At 35.1% G+C, this 19966-nt stretch overlaps 1 protein-coding gene across 1 annotated transcript in view; it reads right to left on the reverse strand.

The window, feature by feature from the left end:
- Positions 1-19966, reverse strand: part of TNKS (tankyrase) — a 213716-nt gene that overhangs the window by 144812 nt on the left and 48938 nt on the right. The window contains exon 3 of the mRNA XM_038560211.1: positions 4502-4597. Coding sequence (XP_038416139.1) covers positions 4502-4597 — 96 coding nt within the window. The remainder of the gene's footprint in view (positions 1-4501; positions 4598-19966) is intronic.

The following is a 19966-nucleotide window of genomic DNA, read 5'->3' on the forward strand; positions in this document are numbered from 1 at the left end:
GGTCAGGGAGAACAGAGTGGAAGATGAGATCAGAGATAAGCAAGGCAGAGGCCAGACGCCGGTAGGCTATGGCTAAAGCTTGGACTTTACTTAGGGGGAATTGAGAACATTGTAAGGAATTTTCTAGACATAGGGCTGATCTAGGCTTTATAAAGACCACTCTAGCTGCAGTGAAAAGTGGGTGAAGAATAAGTGGTGGCAGAGAAACTCATATAAGTGGAGGCAGAGAGACTCATTATGAGGTTGCTGCTGTCACGAAGGAAAGACAATGAAGCCTTATATACTAAGGCTAAAGTGCAGTGAAGCCTGTAAGACACGGATGGACCGGAGATTTAAAAGTACAGTAGACCTGAATTACTGACAAGGTGAATGCAAAGCGTGAGAAAAAGAAAGGAATCCTAAATTTTGTCTTGAATAAAACCTCACAGTCAAACCTATCTGGGCAGGGTCCAGTGCACTGAAGTCCTCACTAATCAGACTGAAGATTCTGGTTTCATCTAAAAAGCAGTAGGAAGCAGTGGAGTAGGGGGAAAAAAAAGAGAGAGAGTGTGAGAGAGAAGTAGGATTCCAGATATATTTTGTTGATTTAACATGCCACACTCAGCAAGCACATGCCAGACCCCTCAACACTGCCTCTAGCCTGAGCCACAGCTGAGTCCTTCTGGAAAGACTGGGAGCCAGCCCATCAATCACAGGTTAGGATTTCCTCAGAAGTGCAATGAATTCGGGTTAAAGCTTATTCTTGAGACACTTCGGTGCAAATATATCATTCTTCCCTACTTCCGCAGCCCTCAACCTGCTAGAAAATTGCTGGGACCAATGATTTTGGCAACCTCGTGACCACCTAAACTCACCCATTTTAAATCCCTATCATCTTTGGGTCTGCCAATGATAAACATTCCTTTGGCCATGTATCCTTTCCCAAATTCTCGGCTTCAATCTGCTATTACCATTTCTCCTGACTCAACTTCCCACTGTGTCCTTCAGAATCTCCTTTGTAGGATTAACAAACAGCCCTACATCCCTAACCCCTTCAATGAACATTTCCTGTGTCAACCAACTTTAATTTAAATGTGGAATGCAATGCAGCCCTTTAAAAAGGAAGCTCCCCATTCTCCAAACCTTCACATATTTCAATCAGGAATGGAGAGATATAGCATGTCTGTGGATGCTAAGACTGAATATGATAAAGAAGCACAATTCCAATGGAATTGGTAAAATGACTAGAAATTTACAAGGAAGTATATAAAGAATGAAAACAGCCTACCTAAATGGTAAACGCTAGAGGATTAGCTCAAAAAACTAAAGTAGATCCATAGAAGGGTATTATAAAGTCATTATAAATTCATGTTGAAGAATACTTAATGCTTTCTGGGAATATCTACATAACTAAATCTTTTTAAAAATTATTATTAAGCAGTATGAAATATGTAATATTGATTTGATTAAAGAGAAAGAAGAGTACGGGATATGTGTGCTCAGCAAAAAATGGTTATAAATAAAATATCCAAAATGTTCTATAGGTAGTAGAAATAACAATGATTTTTTTTTAATTTCCTGTACTTTTTCTATTTTCCTTAATTTTCATAATGAATGTATTTCTTGTACCTAGGGGGGAAAAAAAGGCCAAAATAAATTTTTTAAAATCCAGAATCATAACACACCCACGATGCTTTTAAATAAAATTTACATAAGCTATTTTAGACATTTCATATGCTTATTTCCTAAAAACAAAAACAAACAACCACTTCCAAGTCCTTTAGTTGACTGCCCAGAACTTCAGAGTGACTAACAGAAAAACAATAAGCCCTCAAGATTTCTTCTATCATTCACTTGACACAATAATTCAAGAAGAGTTTGATAAGCCTCTCCAATTAATTACTCTCTTTAAAATAGCTAACTGCACATGGCTCTTGCTGGAGTCCCTTAACTATAAAACTAAAGATACACTGTTGTTTTATACAGCTTTATTAAAATCCATGCATTCTTTATGCAGAAGGAAATATTAGTCATTTACATATTTTAAAATTCTCTGTAAAAAGAGATTTTCACTTCGTTAAAACATCTGTACAAAGTTTTGGCTAAAGCACAAAAGTAGTACCATAGAAGATACTACAGTTATCATCACCAACTAAATTCCCAAAGAGGCAAAGGAACAAGGGGTAGTGGAAAGGGAGGTGGGCCGGGGGTTGGGGTGACTGGGTGATGGGCACTGAGGGGGGCACTTGACGGGATGAGCACTGGGTGATGTTGGCAAATTGAACTGCATTAATTAATTAATTAATTAATTCCCAAAAAGGAAAAATATTAAGAACAGAAAGTTTACTCTAAACGTTAAGTACTAGTTCTACAACTGCATGTGACATAAAAATAATGATACTTCACCCAAAATAATCTCTAATGACTCGAAATTAAGGCACTCCTTTCAAAAGATTCTTTTTACCAATGCTTTATCTTTTTAATTTAGCTTTGGAAATAATATTTCCTCTTTAATTCTATTCGAAAGAACTGCTTAGAAGAGAACCAGCATGGCAGAGGAACATTATAGAATGTATTTCCTTTAAGCGTTAATTCACTATATTATATAACATGGATGTATAAATATCACTAGCTTGTATTTTCCACAAAATTACTATCACCAGAATGTTTTTCTTTTAAATCATATCTGAAAAGTTGTATGTCATTTCGAAAAAAGCAAATATTCATGAAAAGAACAATTCATGGATTTAGCATTATGACTAAGAAGAATTAAGATCTTCCTACCTAAGCAAAGTACAGTGCAAGATGCTTTTCAAATCAAGTTTAACAGATATGGTATCTGTCTTCCAGGAATCTAGTCTCCATGAGTTATTATGCCAAAGCTCTTTTGCAAACTAACAGCAGCCGATATAATCCCCCCAGAAATTGTTTCAAATTAGGAGACAGCTTCTTGCTGTTAATAATTTATATTTAAACTTTGTCCTTCGAAAAACTGAAAGTGGATCTCAAAACAGTGTCGCATTAAATGAATCTCACAAATGGACAAGGAAGGCTCTGAGGGTTGAAGAGAAGGAAAGGTCAGGGGGAGGACACTCAGATACAGAGACAGTCTCGGTCAGCATTTCTAATAACACCTACATTACTACAAATGAACACTATTTCTCCTTTGGTCAGAGACCACTCCAAGCTGCTACTGTTGCCCACTGCTTTGTTAAAAGAGGAGACAGAAAGGCTACAGAACCTGAGGAGGCCTGAGGCTACATATTTTAATTTTATTATTTAAAAGTGTTGAATTATATTTAAATTTCTTCTTATCTACACTGGTTTTAAAATAGCTCTGTTCCTCTAGCAGATGTTATCTTGACTCAGCAACCAAATCACTTAACTAATTCACTTAGTCAAATCACTTAATCAATTAATTGAGAAAAGTCATATTGCTTTGACTCAGCAGAGAGTATCTTAATTTTAACATAGTGAAAGTTGTCATTCTGTGTAGAGTAATTAAGCAAAATTCCACACATTTTCAAAGCTTTCTATATATAAACATTTTCCATTCACCTCAGAATCGTTGATAAAAATGCACAGCATGTACTCTAAACTTAAAAGTGAACATAAGATTTATTTTCTTCCAACACGGGCAAATTTAAAAGGAAGGTAAAAGTCATTTACTTTCACACAACCTAAAACAATACTGTTAGCACTGCAGTGACAGAGGCTCCAGATTACAAAGGTCAGTTAGGTAAAAGGCAAAGGCAACAGAACTCAGATGCTAAGAATAAAAACAAAAATAGACCCAATGCAGCATTTTGAGAATGAAGATCAATGAAAATAGTTACTCAATATCATATCACTTATAGCAGTATTTTCTATATTATGAGACAGCCTTTCTAGTCTAGCATTTCCTCTTTTGCTGCTTCTTTACATTTGTCTTGATAAAACCAATACTTAAGCCCCAAATTTTCATGATTTGAAATGAAAAGATAATACATTGCCTTAACTATGAAGTACTTAGCTGTCACGGGCAAGTGAGAAGATAGGGTAGAAATACAAACAGAAAGGCAAGGGAGGAGCAGCAACATATTTTATTTAACTATTGATCTGAGTAATAAGGCAGCAGGTTGTCTTTCCAATCAAAACTACTTTTATAAAGTAATACAAATGCCCTTGCTTGTTCAATGGTGAAGGTCTTCAAAAAAAATCAACTGAGAAGATGAGGTACAGCAAGATTACAATCTAAACCATAAAAAAGGACTCAAATATGAGGGTATAATGCATGTTATCAATTAAATGCTGTAATTCTCAGACATTCTAAGAATAAACAGTCTTATTGCTTCTGCTTATGATAGCATAGAAATTAATGAGACAGTTAATACAGCCAATCAATAATAAAGTAGAGATAATGGCATATATATTTGTTGAGCTTCACCAGTAGGAAAATAAAATTCAGTGCATGACAATTTCATAAAATCAAGCTAAGAGTTCCACAGATAAAATAATTTGGTAGAAAACTCTGTTTTCTTACCTGTAAGGACAGCTTTTGCTGAAGAATCGGCCAGGTCCAGGGCTGATTTCCCATCAGTGTTCCGGATGTTTGGATCAGCTCCGTGCTGCAGCAGCACTGTGCAAGGAAAGCAGAAACAGTATCTTACCTCGGGGATACAAAGATTATTTACTGGTAAGTGTCGCCTCGGCATGGTGTAGGCGTAAACATACATTGCACAGTTTTTTCTCTTTCAAGAGAAAAAAAGAAAGCAAGCAACAGAAAGGTGGAAAAAAAGCACTGCAGCAAAGGATCCTCTCTAGAGTAAAGCAAAGTTGGCAACTTGTGGTACAGTATTATCACATGACTTAACATCATAAACATGAAACTAGAAAGATCTTGCAGTAGATGGTCTGGGTTTGCCTCCTTCAGGCAGCAGAATGGGGAGCTGTGTGCTCACGGTCTCACCCCAGGAAATATGCTAACTATGAACCTCCCTCTCTTTACTACCACCGTGGCTGCTTGTTGCTGCTGCTTTACTGCTGAATTTCCTAACGCTTCCTCTCCTCAGAATAGTTGTAATACTGTGCAAGCCTTTTAGTGGCTCACTGCTTACATATGAAACTCACCATAACACACTGGCTTGCTTCCAAGAAGTTTAACAGACATGGTAATGCATGCAACTCTGGTCCCCTGCAGTCAAGCTGCAAAAAAAAAAAAAAACTGCCTTGCACAGTAATTCTTTCCATAAAAAAGGTTTAGGAATAGAAACTCAGTCACTATAATATATGCTAAGGAATGAATGCTGCACACATTATATTAGGTAGAAAGAGGCTACAGAGAATTCTTAGACATGGAGGCTCCCCAAAGAGAGAAGCACTATTTTAAGCAATATCCAGATGTAATAATTTATTAACCCAAAACATTTCTCAACCACATCTGGTATGTGAGTGTATGGGGGTTGGGGGGCTGGGTGTCGCTGTAATGCTACCCAACCAATGGTGAAGCTAATAAATACATTAAAAACTAGTCCAAACAAGCAAGGTTCAATTCCAAGTTATTCTAACAGTTCAAATAGTTAAGATTTTGTGTACTCCTGAGAGGAGAACAGTAGCTGTTACCATTTACCACTATCCTACAACATAAATTTAAAACAAAGCAGAAATATTAAATTCAAATAAGCCGTTAAAGACATGTTATATAAAAAATATCTGAGCCGCTACAGTTGATGAATCCCGAATTTTCATTCATTCACAGTTCCAAGCAAAAGTACCTACATTCCTTTGGAATATTTGGAAGGCAATCCTCATATATTACTAAGTAATAAGTCCTACTGTTTATAAAGCTCTTCCCCTTCCCTTAATCCACAGCCATCTTGTCAATGGCTTTATTATAATGTACAAAGGAATAGCCTTATCTAGAATTAGGACGCAGCTGCTGCAACAGTGTACATCAGCACCTCTTGCAATTCAATCTTGGCTACTTTCAGATTTGGAATAGTAAAAACTAGCCAGATTCTTGGCTGAGAGATCCTGCCAAGACTTTCTATATTATTTCACCCTTGAATGCAAGCAATCATAATTATTTTCCAGATGTTTGCAAACTGACTCAAGAGCCAGTAGAATAAAAAAGTATCACAATATCAAACTGTAGTTATTCTTTCATCATAATGAATAAGCTTTCATGGCAACAGTTTTGTGGGTTTTTTGTTTTTTTGTTTTTAATTCCAAGAAGAAATCCCAACATGAAGGTTTGGCTTGTAAAGGGTCTTGATCATGAAGCAACCTCATTGTATCAAATGTCAAGCTGACAGCTATCTCTTTATCTTTACTTAGTTGCTCACTGATCACATGCAAAGGGCAGGAAAACAAAGAAGTAACAGCTACCATGAAATGCAGATTTTTACTGCGTACTTTGAGAACTTCAGACCCTACTCTAAACAAGTACAGCACTACGTTAATTTAACAAGGCCTGACAATAATATGATGGGAGCTTTTATTTTGCAGCTTACTAGGTAGAAGCAAAAAACTGAAAGCCTATTGTTCCTCCAGAGTTCATCTTTTTTGTTGTAGCTAGTATCTATTATATCTCTGCTATTTTACAATAGAGATCTGCCATTATAGTTCAGCTACATTTTTGCTTTATTTTGGATAATTTTTAAAGCAGTAATCTTTTTACTAGAAATCTGTTTTCTAAAGATTTTGAGTCCCAGGTATTTCTTCCATCAGACCTAAATGAACAGAAACATCACTGGCTGAGTAATGCAGCCAACAGGGAAAAAGAAGTTGAATTTTCTTAACCAGACGCTGATAACAAAATCCACACCAGAAAATATTCAACCATTTTTAAGTAACTAGATAGCAGTTCATAAAAAACAAAACTCAGTAGAGTTAAGAGTTTGGGGGGCAAAAGGGCATCTCTAACTAAAAGAAAGCTAACTTTTTCTGACTTGTATAAAAGGGCAGTGCTGGGAAGATTACATGAGAACAGAGTGGCATGCAATTGCGCTAAGCACTGAGCCTGACATTACCCAGCAGCTAATGACAATACCGAGAGCCCATTTGTAAATGTAAAGCTTGCTTATACTCTCACTTCTACCACTAACTACTAATTCAATGCTCTGTCCTAGAGCCAACTCTTTGGATCTTCACTTTTTCTGTAAAGGGTCAGATAGTAAATAGATAAGATTCTGCAGACCATTATGGTCTCTGTCTCAACTACTCATCCCTGCCTCAACCTCATCCTTAAGCGGAAAGTAGCCACAGACAATACTTACAAGAATGTGTGTTCCAATAAAATTTTATTTATGGATAGTGAAGTATGTTTTGTATAATTTTCATGTGTCACAAAAATACTAGTATGGTGATTTTTAAAAAATCATTTACAAATGTAAAAACAATTCTTAGCTTACAGGATACACAAAAAGCAAGGGGTGCGCTGTATTTGGCCTGTAGGTCACAGTTTTGCCAGCTCCAACCTTGGGCAGTGATATACAAAGTACGGTCTATGGACTATTCTAGTCTAGAGCTCTTTGCAATCCAGCTACATTGAAATAAATACAGAAATTAAGAGGAAGCACTTAGAATTGTGTATGTTATTTTAAAATTACTTTCTCTAGTATTTCATTTTTACTATACTTTATAAGATTATTGGCCTGCCACGTACTACACAGGAAGAAAACTGGTCTTCTATCACATACAGTTTGAGAAGCAATGAGCTAGGGCACATGTAAAATTCTCTGGGCCAGAGTTCCAGATCAATAAAGTGAAGGAGCTGTACTAGACAGGTGATTTCTAGATATCTTAGGTGAGTTATAGCTAAAGATCTAAAGCATTATGACCTGAAATCTTAGTTTAAAAAAAAAAAAAAGTTATTTCAAGTAGAACTTTTTCCTTCCCCACCCTCTAAATAAAAATTTTAAAAAATTATCTTTCATTTACCTTATCACTTTAACAAAAACAAAACTCAAAGTTGAGCCCATTATCAGTGGAAGTTGTTAGGTACATACTAAAATGTCCCAAGCTACTCCCAAGAAATTCCCCCAATCAAATTGTTGTTTCACACTATTCTCTATGGGGAAGTTTCTTTATTTTCTAACACCAGATGAACAGCACATACATCAGGGCAAAGTAACAATAATGGCTTCCAACAATGTCAGCCTACTTTTGAACTGGTGATATGTAGAACTCTCAATTCTGGCTGCTTCAAATTTTGCTTTCAGAGTTCTGAGCTACCAAATAGTAATAAAATATGACATCTAATACATAATACAATTAGAATTTCATCTTGTAACATCAATATACACTGACAAGACACTAATATAAAACAAATTTCTCCTTCAAAAGTAGCACAAATGTCTGAAGCAAAGTTCCCAAAATGTACAAACAATAAACAAAATAAAGTTTAAAAGAAAAACAAAAAAACTAAAATCTGAGTAACATTCAGTACATAAATTCAAGACTACTGCAGCCATTCAAAATCTCCTTGTACTATCTTTAACCAAGTAGGTCATCATCAAATCTGGAATCACAAATGACTTAACTGTATCCAATTGTTTGAGTGATATATCTCAAATCCATTTATCTCCTTTTGAGTTTAGGGGGATGGAAAAAATATAGCAGCTGGCATAACAACAGATAGTTAAAACTAAGGTAGGATTACAATATTCAAAATGTCATACTCAAAAGAGCTTATGGCAAGAAGGACATGTGATTTTCCTATTTCTGGTGCAAGCATTCAGCTACAGTGAGCCAGATTCACGTCTTTACCCTGTGACCAACAAACAGTACAGACTGAAATTGTTTCATTCCTCAAAACTATTAAATTGAAAGCATTCATATCATTTTAATTGTTCCAAATAAAAAGAAAATATTCCTACATGTGTGCAAAGCTTCATCCTATCAAATTCCTAGAAAAATAAAAAGTGCTACTATGATAAATTGTATTTAATTACAGGCATTATTAATTTATTTAAGAAAATAAAAGAAATAGAATATGAATTTTCTAAGCTAAAAATGTAGGAAGACTTTTAGGTGAATTATCAAAAAGTGTTTAGTATAGTTTTCACTATAAAAACTAGCAATTTTCTTTTTTTTTTTTTAAGATTTTATCTATTTATTTATGAGAGAGAGAGAGAGAGAGAGGCAGAGACACAAGCAGAGGGAGAAGCAGGCTCCATGTAGGGAGCCCAACGTGGGACTCAATCCCGGGTCTCCAGGATCACGCCCTGGGCTGAAGGCGGCACTAAACCGCTGAGCCACCCTGCCAAAAAAAAGTAGGAATTTTCTATTAAAACATTGTAAATTCTTTATTATGTGAATTTCAGAGCTTCATTAATAGTTTTAGAACCATCCCTCAAAATGAACACTCAATTGTAAAAGAAGTTATGTTTATGTTAAAATGTGTTTCATAGTCCTCCTACTCTTTAAGAATAGAGATACTCATTTGACTGAGCTTCCAAAATTGAAGCACACAAAGGACTAAATTCATTAGATTTTTTAGCAATTAAGACCTAATTTTATAGTAAAATACCAAGGGACCAAACTTTAACTACCTGCAATCTTCAATGTATAGGACTCTCACCAACACACATGGCTTTTAGAAGACATTTTTTCTAAATGATACATATGACATTCTGTGGTTGATACATGGTTCAACTGCCTCTCCCAAAGAAACAGGTACATTATAACTGTATAATACTATGTAATGGCATAGTATTATACTACTATAATATTGTACATATTTATATACTATGCATATTTTTTAAAAGATCATTTATTTATTCATGAGAGAGAGAGAGAGAGAAAGAGAGAGGCAGAGACACAGGCAGAGGGAGAAACAGGTTCCATGCAGGGAGCCCGACGTGGGACTCGAGTAGCCGACGTGGTCCCCAGGATCAGGCCCTGGGCTAAAGGCAGCGCTAAACCACTGAGCCACCCAGGCTGCCCTACTATACATATTTTTTAAGAAGCCATTTATCTTTTCATTCAAGATACACTTTACTTACTATGGCGTAAGAGTAAACTACTGTATTTTATTTTAAAAAATCATCAAGAGTTGATTTATCACTAACAGTAAACATGAAAATTCAAGTAACCAGCAAGATCCTATGTAGTATACTGTATGGCTTACTTACATGCAACAACTTCTTGTTTTCAGTATTGGTTGACCAATCTTTAGGCTACAAATAATGAATAGAACTAGACTTGAAACAAAAATATAACTTCTTAAAACCATCTAAGAGCTAAGGAGATAGAGAATTATCAGCCCAAAACTAAGGCACAAATGGGAATCCAGAAGATAAACATGTATGGGAACTGCCTTTGTTCTCAAAGCAATTATTAATACAGAAAAATAAAAGCTATCCTTTCAATGTCTCATAGGGCAAAGGGAACAGCAATCATTGCTGGGCTCCCCAAAAGTAAGGATCCTAACATAGACTGTCCCCACACAAAAAGCACTATATCCTCAGGATGAGGATAAAGTGATGTGAATTCACTCTAGTACAGAATCATATCTCTGGTTGGAAAACTGTATGTCCAAACTATCTGAAGCCTTGAATTTGATTTTAAGGTGATCCCAGATTGTCTGTAACATCAGGGTATCTGGCAAACATAAATATCCATCCTCTCAGGGGAAGGTACCTTCATCAAAGGGCAAAAAATTAGTCCTATAAATAAATTTATAGTAAAACGCCCAGCACATAGCCAAGATAACCAGGTACAGAGGTTATCTGAAATGCAAAAGCAACAACTAACATCAATAAACATCACAAAACATCACAGACCCACAGAAACTTCAGATACCAGAAAGGACTACCAGATATAATATAAAAAGAACTATTCTTACCTTGTCTAATGAAATAAAAGACAAGCTGAAATATCTAAGTTAGATGAAACTATAAAAAGTGATAAGGCAAAGTTGTAAAACAACCAAAAAGAATCTCTAGAAATAAAAATACAATTAACTTAAATAAAAAATGAGGGCTTTGGTTTCTAGCCAGGACAGAGTAACAGTAGCCGACTAGCCCTTTCACCCTAATGTAAATAATGACGAAACTGGACAAAATACATGAAGCAACAAACTGAAGGCAGTGGTCAACAGTTGTGTTAAACTGTGCTCTTTGAAAGAAAGGAAACTCAAATGATGGGTACCATAATCATTCAACTCTCTTCCTGAGACAATTTGGCAACCACCTGTTTACAACTAGAATCAGAGCAGAACATGGTGGCCATGCTGAGCTGAAAAGACAAGAGATCTGAATTTGGAGTAGATAAACTGGTTGGAATCTATAGAATAAAAAACTGGAGAGGAGGGAGTATGCAGAGAACAGGGTTCAGATGTCTGTGTAAGGGTCCCCTGGTGGTAACAAGGCTGTGGCTGGCCTGTATAGTTTGTGTTAAGACAAGACCATAGCTGCTGTTGGGTTGAGCACATAACAGAGTTAGCTGAGGTCAAAAAGTACTAGTGGAGAAAGTAGTGCTGAGAGAAACTGAAAGTCTGGTTTTAAGAAAGTATAGAGATTCTAAAAATACCCCCTAAATACAGTTGGTACAGATCTGAGAAAACAAAAGGCTATCTTAGTTATGAATAAACACCTACCCTAGGTGTCTACAATGTCACTAAATTTTCTCCTTTCACTGTTGTTAACATTTGCACTGATGGTACAAAAGTAACAAAATTGCTGGTAACTTAGTACAAAATCAAGACAGTGGCACCAAACTATACTAGTGATCACTGCATTCTTCACTACCATGCAACTGCCTTAAAAGAAAAAAAAAAAGTTTTGTAAAATTTTTTATCTACCTACATGAACTCGAACTTATAATGTAAATACAATTTTCTGTATAATTTTCTTATAATGTAAATACAATTTTCATCAATATAAGGAATGTACTTTTTATTTTTTTTATTTTTTTTTTTTTAATTTATTTATTCATGATAGTCACACGGAGAGAGAGAGAGAGAGAGAGGCAGAGACACAGGCAGAGGGAGAAGCAGGCTCCATGCACCGGGAGCCCGATGTGGGATTCGATCCCGGGTCTCCAGGATCGTGCCCTGGGCCAAAGGCAGGCGCCAAACCGCTGCGCCACCCAGGGATCCCAGGAATGTACTTTTTAAATATGGTATTTGAAATGTATCAACATTTTGGAATCCTAACTCAGTGAATCAATATTTTCAAAATGACCAATGGAAATTGTTACAAAATCAGGTTTGGGAACAGATTCTTTCAAAGTGCAACACAGACTAACGCACTGTAATGTTATAGAAAATGAAAAGTTTTCTGTTATGGTTTTTCCATAACTGCAATTATCCATTTAGAAACTACAATTTGTCATGTTTGGATAGGGATATCAAAGAATATTCACAATTATTTTTAAAATGTTATTAAATATATTTCCCTCTTCCAACTAAAATCTGAATCTACTTCGTTAGAACATACTGCACATAGAAGCAGATATGAGGATCCACCTGACTAAGCCAGATAAAGATTATTTGCATTAATGCCAATATTTTCGCTAACTTTTTTGTTTTGGAAAACATAGTTACTTTTTGTAAAAATGTTATTCCTATCAAAATATAGTTAATTTGCTATCTGCTAAATATATCAGTAACTTTATGAAGTTTGTAGTTTTGATTTCTCATGTTATATATGACCCTATAAACAAAAGCTCTTCAGAGTGCAAAAAAAAAAAAAAAAAAATCCTAATAAATTCTAAAACCAAACCTCAACAAGATCTGCAGAGAAGACAAATGAACATTGAATCCCACTATGATAAAGATTTTAAGGAACACCTTGGGCTTTCCACAGAAATGTAGTAATAAACCATAAACCCAAGTATTTAGAAGTTCAGGGTGACTTGCCAGGAACCAAACTCTCTGCTAAAACAAGAATAAAAATTTTCAGAGCAGGATAGAAAAAAAATAACATTGCAGCCTCCTACAATAATCTATTGGATAAGAAAATTATTAGACATATAAAGAAAAAGGGAAATGTGATCCACAGTCAAGAAAAACAAACAAAAAAAACAGTCAAAAGAAATCTTATCCAAGATGGCCCAGATGTTAGACTTAGCAGATAAAGACTTTAAAGCAATTATTATGAATTCAAAGAATTAAAGGAAAATATGGTATGAAAAAGTATACAGAGAGAGATACTCTAAGAACCAAGTTGGAAATTCTTGACTTGAAAAGTTAAAGGAATCATTCTATCCAATTTTAAGATTTATTTTAAAGCTATAATAATTATAACAATGAATTATTGGGATAAAAATAGATGAATAGAAAAGATCAATAGGAAAGAAAACAGACCAATTCATGTATGGTCAATTGATTTTTCTGTAAAGAAGGCAAAGTAATACAATGATGAAAAAAATAATCTTTTGAACAAATCATGATAGAGCAGCAAATGTTATCTACATATATAAGAAAAAGGAAAAACACAAAGTTTGACTCTTACCTCACACTATACAGACAACTCCAAATGAGCCATATACTTAAATAAAAAGTTAAAACAATAAAACCTATAGGATCAAACATGGAAGAAAATCTTCATGACCTTGAGACAGAAAATATTTAAGATAAAAAGGGTCTAACTATAAAAAAAAATATTGATAAATTGTAGTTCATCAATTAAAATTTTGTTTTTCAAGACACAATTATGAACCTGAAAAGAAAAGCCACAAGCTAGAACAAAATAGTTACAACTACATGTGATAAAGAACCCATATCCAGATTATATAATGCTAAGACTGTAGAAACGACTCTTAAGTAAAATAGTCCAGAAATAGCCTTCTATTGTGTAAAAGTCCAAATTTTTAATCCTATCTTTTTTTAGTCTTTACCTTTCATACAGAAACCACTAAAAATTCAGTTCTGTCCATATCTAGAGCTAGCATGCTTGTGATACATTACTTAATTTCCCCTTAATTTCACTTGCCTTTTTGTATCTAATTAGATGCCTACTTACTACTTTTTTCCACATACCTTACTGGAGAAAAATAAGATGATATTTCTTTTTTTAAAAAAGTTCAAAAAAATCAAATTCTCTGTAAGTCTGCTTCACTTACTAATGGCAAAACATCCTAGTTAAACAGTTAAGTACCCAGCTGTGGTCAAGCGCTGGTCCTCCTGAACTACATGGCACAGGTTAGAGTCCTGGTTCTGACACCTCCCAGTTTTGGGGCCCTGGGATGCTACTTCACCTCTCTGCTCTTCCATTTTCTCATCTGCAAAAACAGTGGATAATAACAGTACCTACCTCATGGGGTTATTAGGAGGACAAAAGGAATAAATATTTGAGGAGTCCTTAGAACAGTGACCCAGCACATAAGAAGCATGTGATTGAGGCAAAGAAGATTAAGAGGTACAAAATTCCAGTTATCAAATAAATAAGCCACAAGGATGTAAAGCACAGCATGGGGTAGATTCTTGATAATATTGTAATAACTTTGGTAACAGATGGTAACTAGACTTACCACAGGGATCACTATAATGTACACCTGAGATATTAGAAAATATTTATTCAGAAAATTAATCCAAGTAAATAAAAATTTACTGAATTCACATAAAAGAAAAGTTATAATCAAATTTTAGCATGAAATTTTATAATAAAAGAATCCTCCACTTAGATTTTGTTCCCATTGTCAAGTTTACCTATAAATACAGAAAATCAAGAATTTTTTAAAAGGCTCATTGCATCTAGAGTAACTTAGAAACAGATCATTCTGTATGTATATATAGAATTTTAGAACCAGATCAATGACATAACTTTTTGCAATAGAGTTAAGTCAGGCCACAATACATCTGTGAAATCGCATTATCTGTTTACACAAGCCACAGTTTAAGATAAAGCAGGCCCTGGAATGGATATAAGAATGATTATAACAAAGGATATCTCTTTCTACCTGGAAACCCCAGAGAGTCAAGTCTAAAAGAAAATACTGTCCAGGAGTCAGACAAATCTGGGTTTTATAAAAATGCTGTCCTTTGCATTGTCTGACCTTACACAAGTTACTTCACCTCTGTCAATCTCAATCTCCTCTTTCATACAATACTACCTTCCTCAGAAAATTGTTGTTATAATTGAGACAATATATATAAACCTAGCTTGGTTCTTGGTATATAATAGGGACTCAACAAACACCCTGCCCCTTCAATCAGGATCTTTTCATCTGCCTTTCAAAAACAGAATCATGCACACAGAAAGTACTAAAAATATATCTGTTAGATTGAAATAAAGGCAAAATGGTAACAGCCCAAGGAACAGTGAATTCATTTGCGCCAAGTCAATTATTGTTTTATGCTTCCTTTTATTTAGGGGGAGATTACTTTTTCGAAAACTTGAGTAGATGCAGCTAAATGAAACAACACCAAGAAGGAAGAAGGCAGATAGCTTTAGTCTGACTGTGCAAGTTTGTAACAGGATCACAGAATTTTTACAGTTCTAAGGGATAATGACCACATGCAAAGGTGCTTCCCAGTCTGTCTCTGGGAGAGAAGGGCAGACCCTACCTACCTTTCTGAAACCTTCCCTAAATCATCACCCATCTCTCAAGGTCTCAAGGACTTAGTATTCCAGGCAAACTTCCCATTAGTATAAACATGAAGGCAGGGGTGGCTGGGTAGCTGAGCTGATTAAGCATCTGCCTTTGGCTCAGGCAGTGATCCCAGGTTCCTGGGATGGAGCCCTGCATTGGGGAGTCTGCTTCTCCCTCTCCCTCTCCCTTTGACCCTCCTCCTGCTTGTGCACTCTCTCTTTTTCTGTCAAAAAAACAAATAAATATTTTTTTAAAAAGCCCTTAAGGCCAATTAAAATTAGTTTCAGTACCACTAGATACAAGGTTTAAAGTAACACATTTAAAAATATCTTCTGGAACTGGAGGGTATTATGCTGAGTGAAATAAGTCAATCGAAGAAGGACAAACATTATATGGTCTCATTCATTTGGGGAATATAAAGAATAGTGAAAGGGAATAAAGGGGAAAGGAGAAAAAAATGAGTGGGAAATATCAGAAAGGGAGACAGAACATGAAAGACTCCTAACTCTGAGAAGCAAACTGGGGGTGGTGGAAGGGGAGGTGGGCAGGGGGTGGGGGTGACTGGGTGATGGGCACTGAGGGGGCACTTGACGGGATGAGCACTGGGTGTTATTCTATATGTTGGCAAATTGAACACCAATAATAAATAAATAAATAAATAAATAAATAAATAAATAAATAAATAAATAAATAAATAAAAATATCTTCTGCAAGGAACATAGAATTGAACCCATACTATAACATTCTGATTCTGCTTTGAACTTTAAGAAATTGTATCACTACTATTTTCCTATACCTCTGAGAATTGATTCAACAGACTGAATTTCTATGTACTGTTGTACTTTCAATCTGACAGAGACAAAGAATGTAACTCAAGTTATTATTCTTTGGGAAATACACCAAATAATTTTTTTAAATTGACTTTTGTTTTTCTATCAGATCTGATAAATTATCCTATTAACAATATTCTTTCCTTTCTTCTTCTTTTTTGTTCTACTTTTTATTCCCGTAGCTTATTTTATAACTGGTAGGGTATCTCTTAATCCCCTTCATCTGTTTTGCCCACACACTTCCCAATCAATATTACAGCATTTTTAATAACACTATTCAATCACATTTTCACACCCCATCTCAGTTCCTTTCCCCTAAGTTGAGGAAAAAAACAACTGATTTTGTGAATTATTAAATCATAATTCAAGTTTAAAAAATTAAACAGGATGTGAAACAAAGGAAAAAAAACCAATTCGCATTGATGGTAACAAAGAACAGCATTTGGTAACCCCCACCCAGTCCATTATTAAGCTTTTACTGAGTGTCAGAATACAAAACCCACCTATACAAAAACACCTTACTGTTGCCACCTGAGGGAAAACAGAATGGACGGGAAGAAGCATTTATTGAGGCTCTACCTGCTTTATTATTTCACTTAACTTCTATTAACAATCCAATGCAATATGCAGGATACTCATTTTATAAATGAGAGATTGAGGCTCATAGCAACTAAATTATTTGTACAAGATGACAATTTTTAATCTGTAAAGTAGAATTCATACCTAATACTAAATCTAGGCGTTTAATTTCTACCTTATCATCCTACACAAGTACAAGGCACGATTACCCCAGAACTGTAATTCAAGCTTCCTTCTCCTCTGGTGAATTCTAAAAGGCACATCTCTACATTTGTCCTAAATACCTTATCTACTACTCCCATGACCAATGTCCTCTTTCTCATCCCATCCAACAATCCCTCTGTGAGAAAGCATGACACCAAGACTCAGAAAAAAACACCCATGGCAGCTCGGGTTCCATTTTAGGAGACCTACTAGAATACTTCCTGCTCTTGCTCCCTCAAACCTCATCAAGCTCAAGCATATTCTTTCTATAGATCAACACTCAAAACTGTGTCCCAAAATAGGCACAGTAAATAAAAGACAAAATAAAATACATGTTCTCTATCTCTAATCATGATTATACCACATAGCTAATTTAGAAATTCTCAGGCTTGACACAAAATAAATATATATTGGAATAATCTGTGGGATATCTTTTTTCTAAAAGATTTTATTTATCCATTTAATGAGAGAACACACACACACACAGGGAAGGAGGGCAAGGGAGTAGGAAAGAGAATCTCAAGCAGGCTCCAGGATGAGTACCAAGCCCAACACGGGGCTGGATCTTACCACCCCTGATATCATGACCTGAGCTGAAACCAAGAGCTGGACACTTAACCAACTTGAGCCACCCAGGAGTCCTATCACTGTGGGATTTCTTTTTTTTTTTTTTTTTTAATTTTTTATTTATTTTATCTATTTATGATAGTCACACAGAGAGAGAGAGAGAGAGTCAGAGACACAGGCAGAGGGAGAAGCAGGCTCCATGCACCGGAAGCCCGACGTGGGATTCGATCCCGGGTCTCCAGGATCGCGCCCTGGGCCAAAGGCAGGCGCTTAACCGCTGCGCCACCCAGGGATCCCTACTGTGGGATTTCTTAATGGCTTATTTGTAACTGTCATATCTAAGGGCAAAATATGAAACAATTCACAATAAGGTTTATATATTTACTCCTGGATTCTGTTTATAGATGAAAAGTCTAACATCTCCATTTTAAAAAGAAAATTAACAGATTCCAATAATTTAAGAACTAAAACAAGAATACCTAACATTTTTTAAAGCCTGGAAGTATAATTATTATCCTTAACTTTCTTTGTAGTTTGGTCAGCTGAGAATGAGGACTGGAAGGGGCTCTGTAAGTCTTTCTTTCCCTCTGGACCTGCTTCTGCAATCTCAGTTACCACAGAACTATACAAAGCGAGGACACAGGTTTAATATTCACACGTTTTAGATAACACAATAACCATGTAAAGGGAGAACTGATTACATGAGGCATTTGTCTCAGGTAGCATTTTCATACAACCTCAAACTGAAGCCATGCATCATCTCCCTGAAATCCAGACTGTTCTGGATCATACATGGTTAATCTAAAAGTAAATATAACGTATAATTAGTTTCTTTAATATGCAGATTTCAGCCATTTCCAAATCCTTGCATCACTTCAAAGAAAAGCATATGGTCTTATTTGGTTGTTGTTCTTGATTTTTGAACTTTTTCCCCCTAATTTAAACATCTTTGATGGATTTCTTAAGCCCTGAGGAGAATGAAAGTATTCACTCTGGAATTTCAAATAAATTGCAATGAACAAATACAAAAATCTGTATATAAATATATATATATATATATATATATATTAACCACTATTAACCAGAATGCCTACTAAAGTAGTCCCAAATTACCAGGTAAATGCATAAATATTCTTTCTTGAACGCAGTTGAATCTAAGTGGGCAAGTTATCAAGATTAACGGTGTTCGGTGTTCACCGTCAGTGGGGATTTTTTCAGAAGGGAAAGATTACTATCATTCTTGGCTCTTCTCCTTTTTAAGGATGCAAGTGTGGAATTTTGCCAACTTTTACTTTTTTATGAAAATGCTATATTGAGACTTGTTTAAAAGATCCCAATTCAGTTTTTATACAGAAAACTGGTGCTTAAAATGCCTAGGGGAGGTATTCTGGCAGGAAAAGGGAAAAAAGACAATCATGAAACAAAAGCAAGTGAATCATATTCTCAAGGGCTTCACTGAATTTTCAGTAAATTTTTGCAAGGAATAAGGAATATGGGTGAAATTACTTCCTTAACCTCGCTCATTTATGAATGACATATAAATAATGTGATATGCTAAGTCAAAAACCCTAACAGAGATCCTCAGCAGCTACAATTTCTTTGGTTCTTATTAAGAAGTTGTGGCTTTCCAGAAATTTATGTTAGAGTAATTAAGGTTTACACATATATTTAATGAAAGTGATATTCTCCATAGTACTGTTTATAAAACAAAAGTAGAAAATCAGAAATATTATAAATGGTCTAATATGGGTGAGCGATTTAAAAATAATAGTTATTTCCATATAATTCTTGAGACAGCCATTAACAATGAGATTAGATAAAAAAAACACTCATTGATAATGAAATATATTCACAACGCAAAGTGAAAAAAATCAGAAAACTTTATGCATGGAATGATCCCATTTTTATATTTAAAAAGGACTATATATATATATATATATACACACACACACACACACACACACACACACACAGGTACAGTGTGACCAACAATATTGTTCAATAGAAATTCCCAGTGATGGAAATTTCTATAATCTGCACACAATGATATGATAACCAATAGTCATATATGGTTATTAGACTAGCGCAACTGAGGAACTAAGTTTCTGATTTTTAAAATTTTAGCTAATTTTCATTTAATGGCTACCATAAAATAAGGTGTAACTGTTGTTAAGGGTATATTTTCTAACTTCTTTAATGAACACCTATTACTTCTAGTAATACTGTTAAGACAAAACTTCTAGTAATGCTTTAAGAAAGTTAATTTTGAGATACTATGTTTAAAATAA

The sequence above is a fragment of the Canis lupus genome, chromosome 16, assembly GCF_011100685.1.
Source record: "Canis lupus familiaris isolate Mischka breed German Shepherd chromosome 16, alternate assembly UU_Cfam_GSD_1.0, whole genome shotgun sequence".
In the NCBI taxonomy this organism is placed as follows: domain Eukaryota; kingdom Metazoa; phylum Chordata; class Mammalia; order Carnivora; family Canidae; genus Canis; species Canis lupus.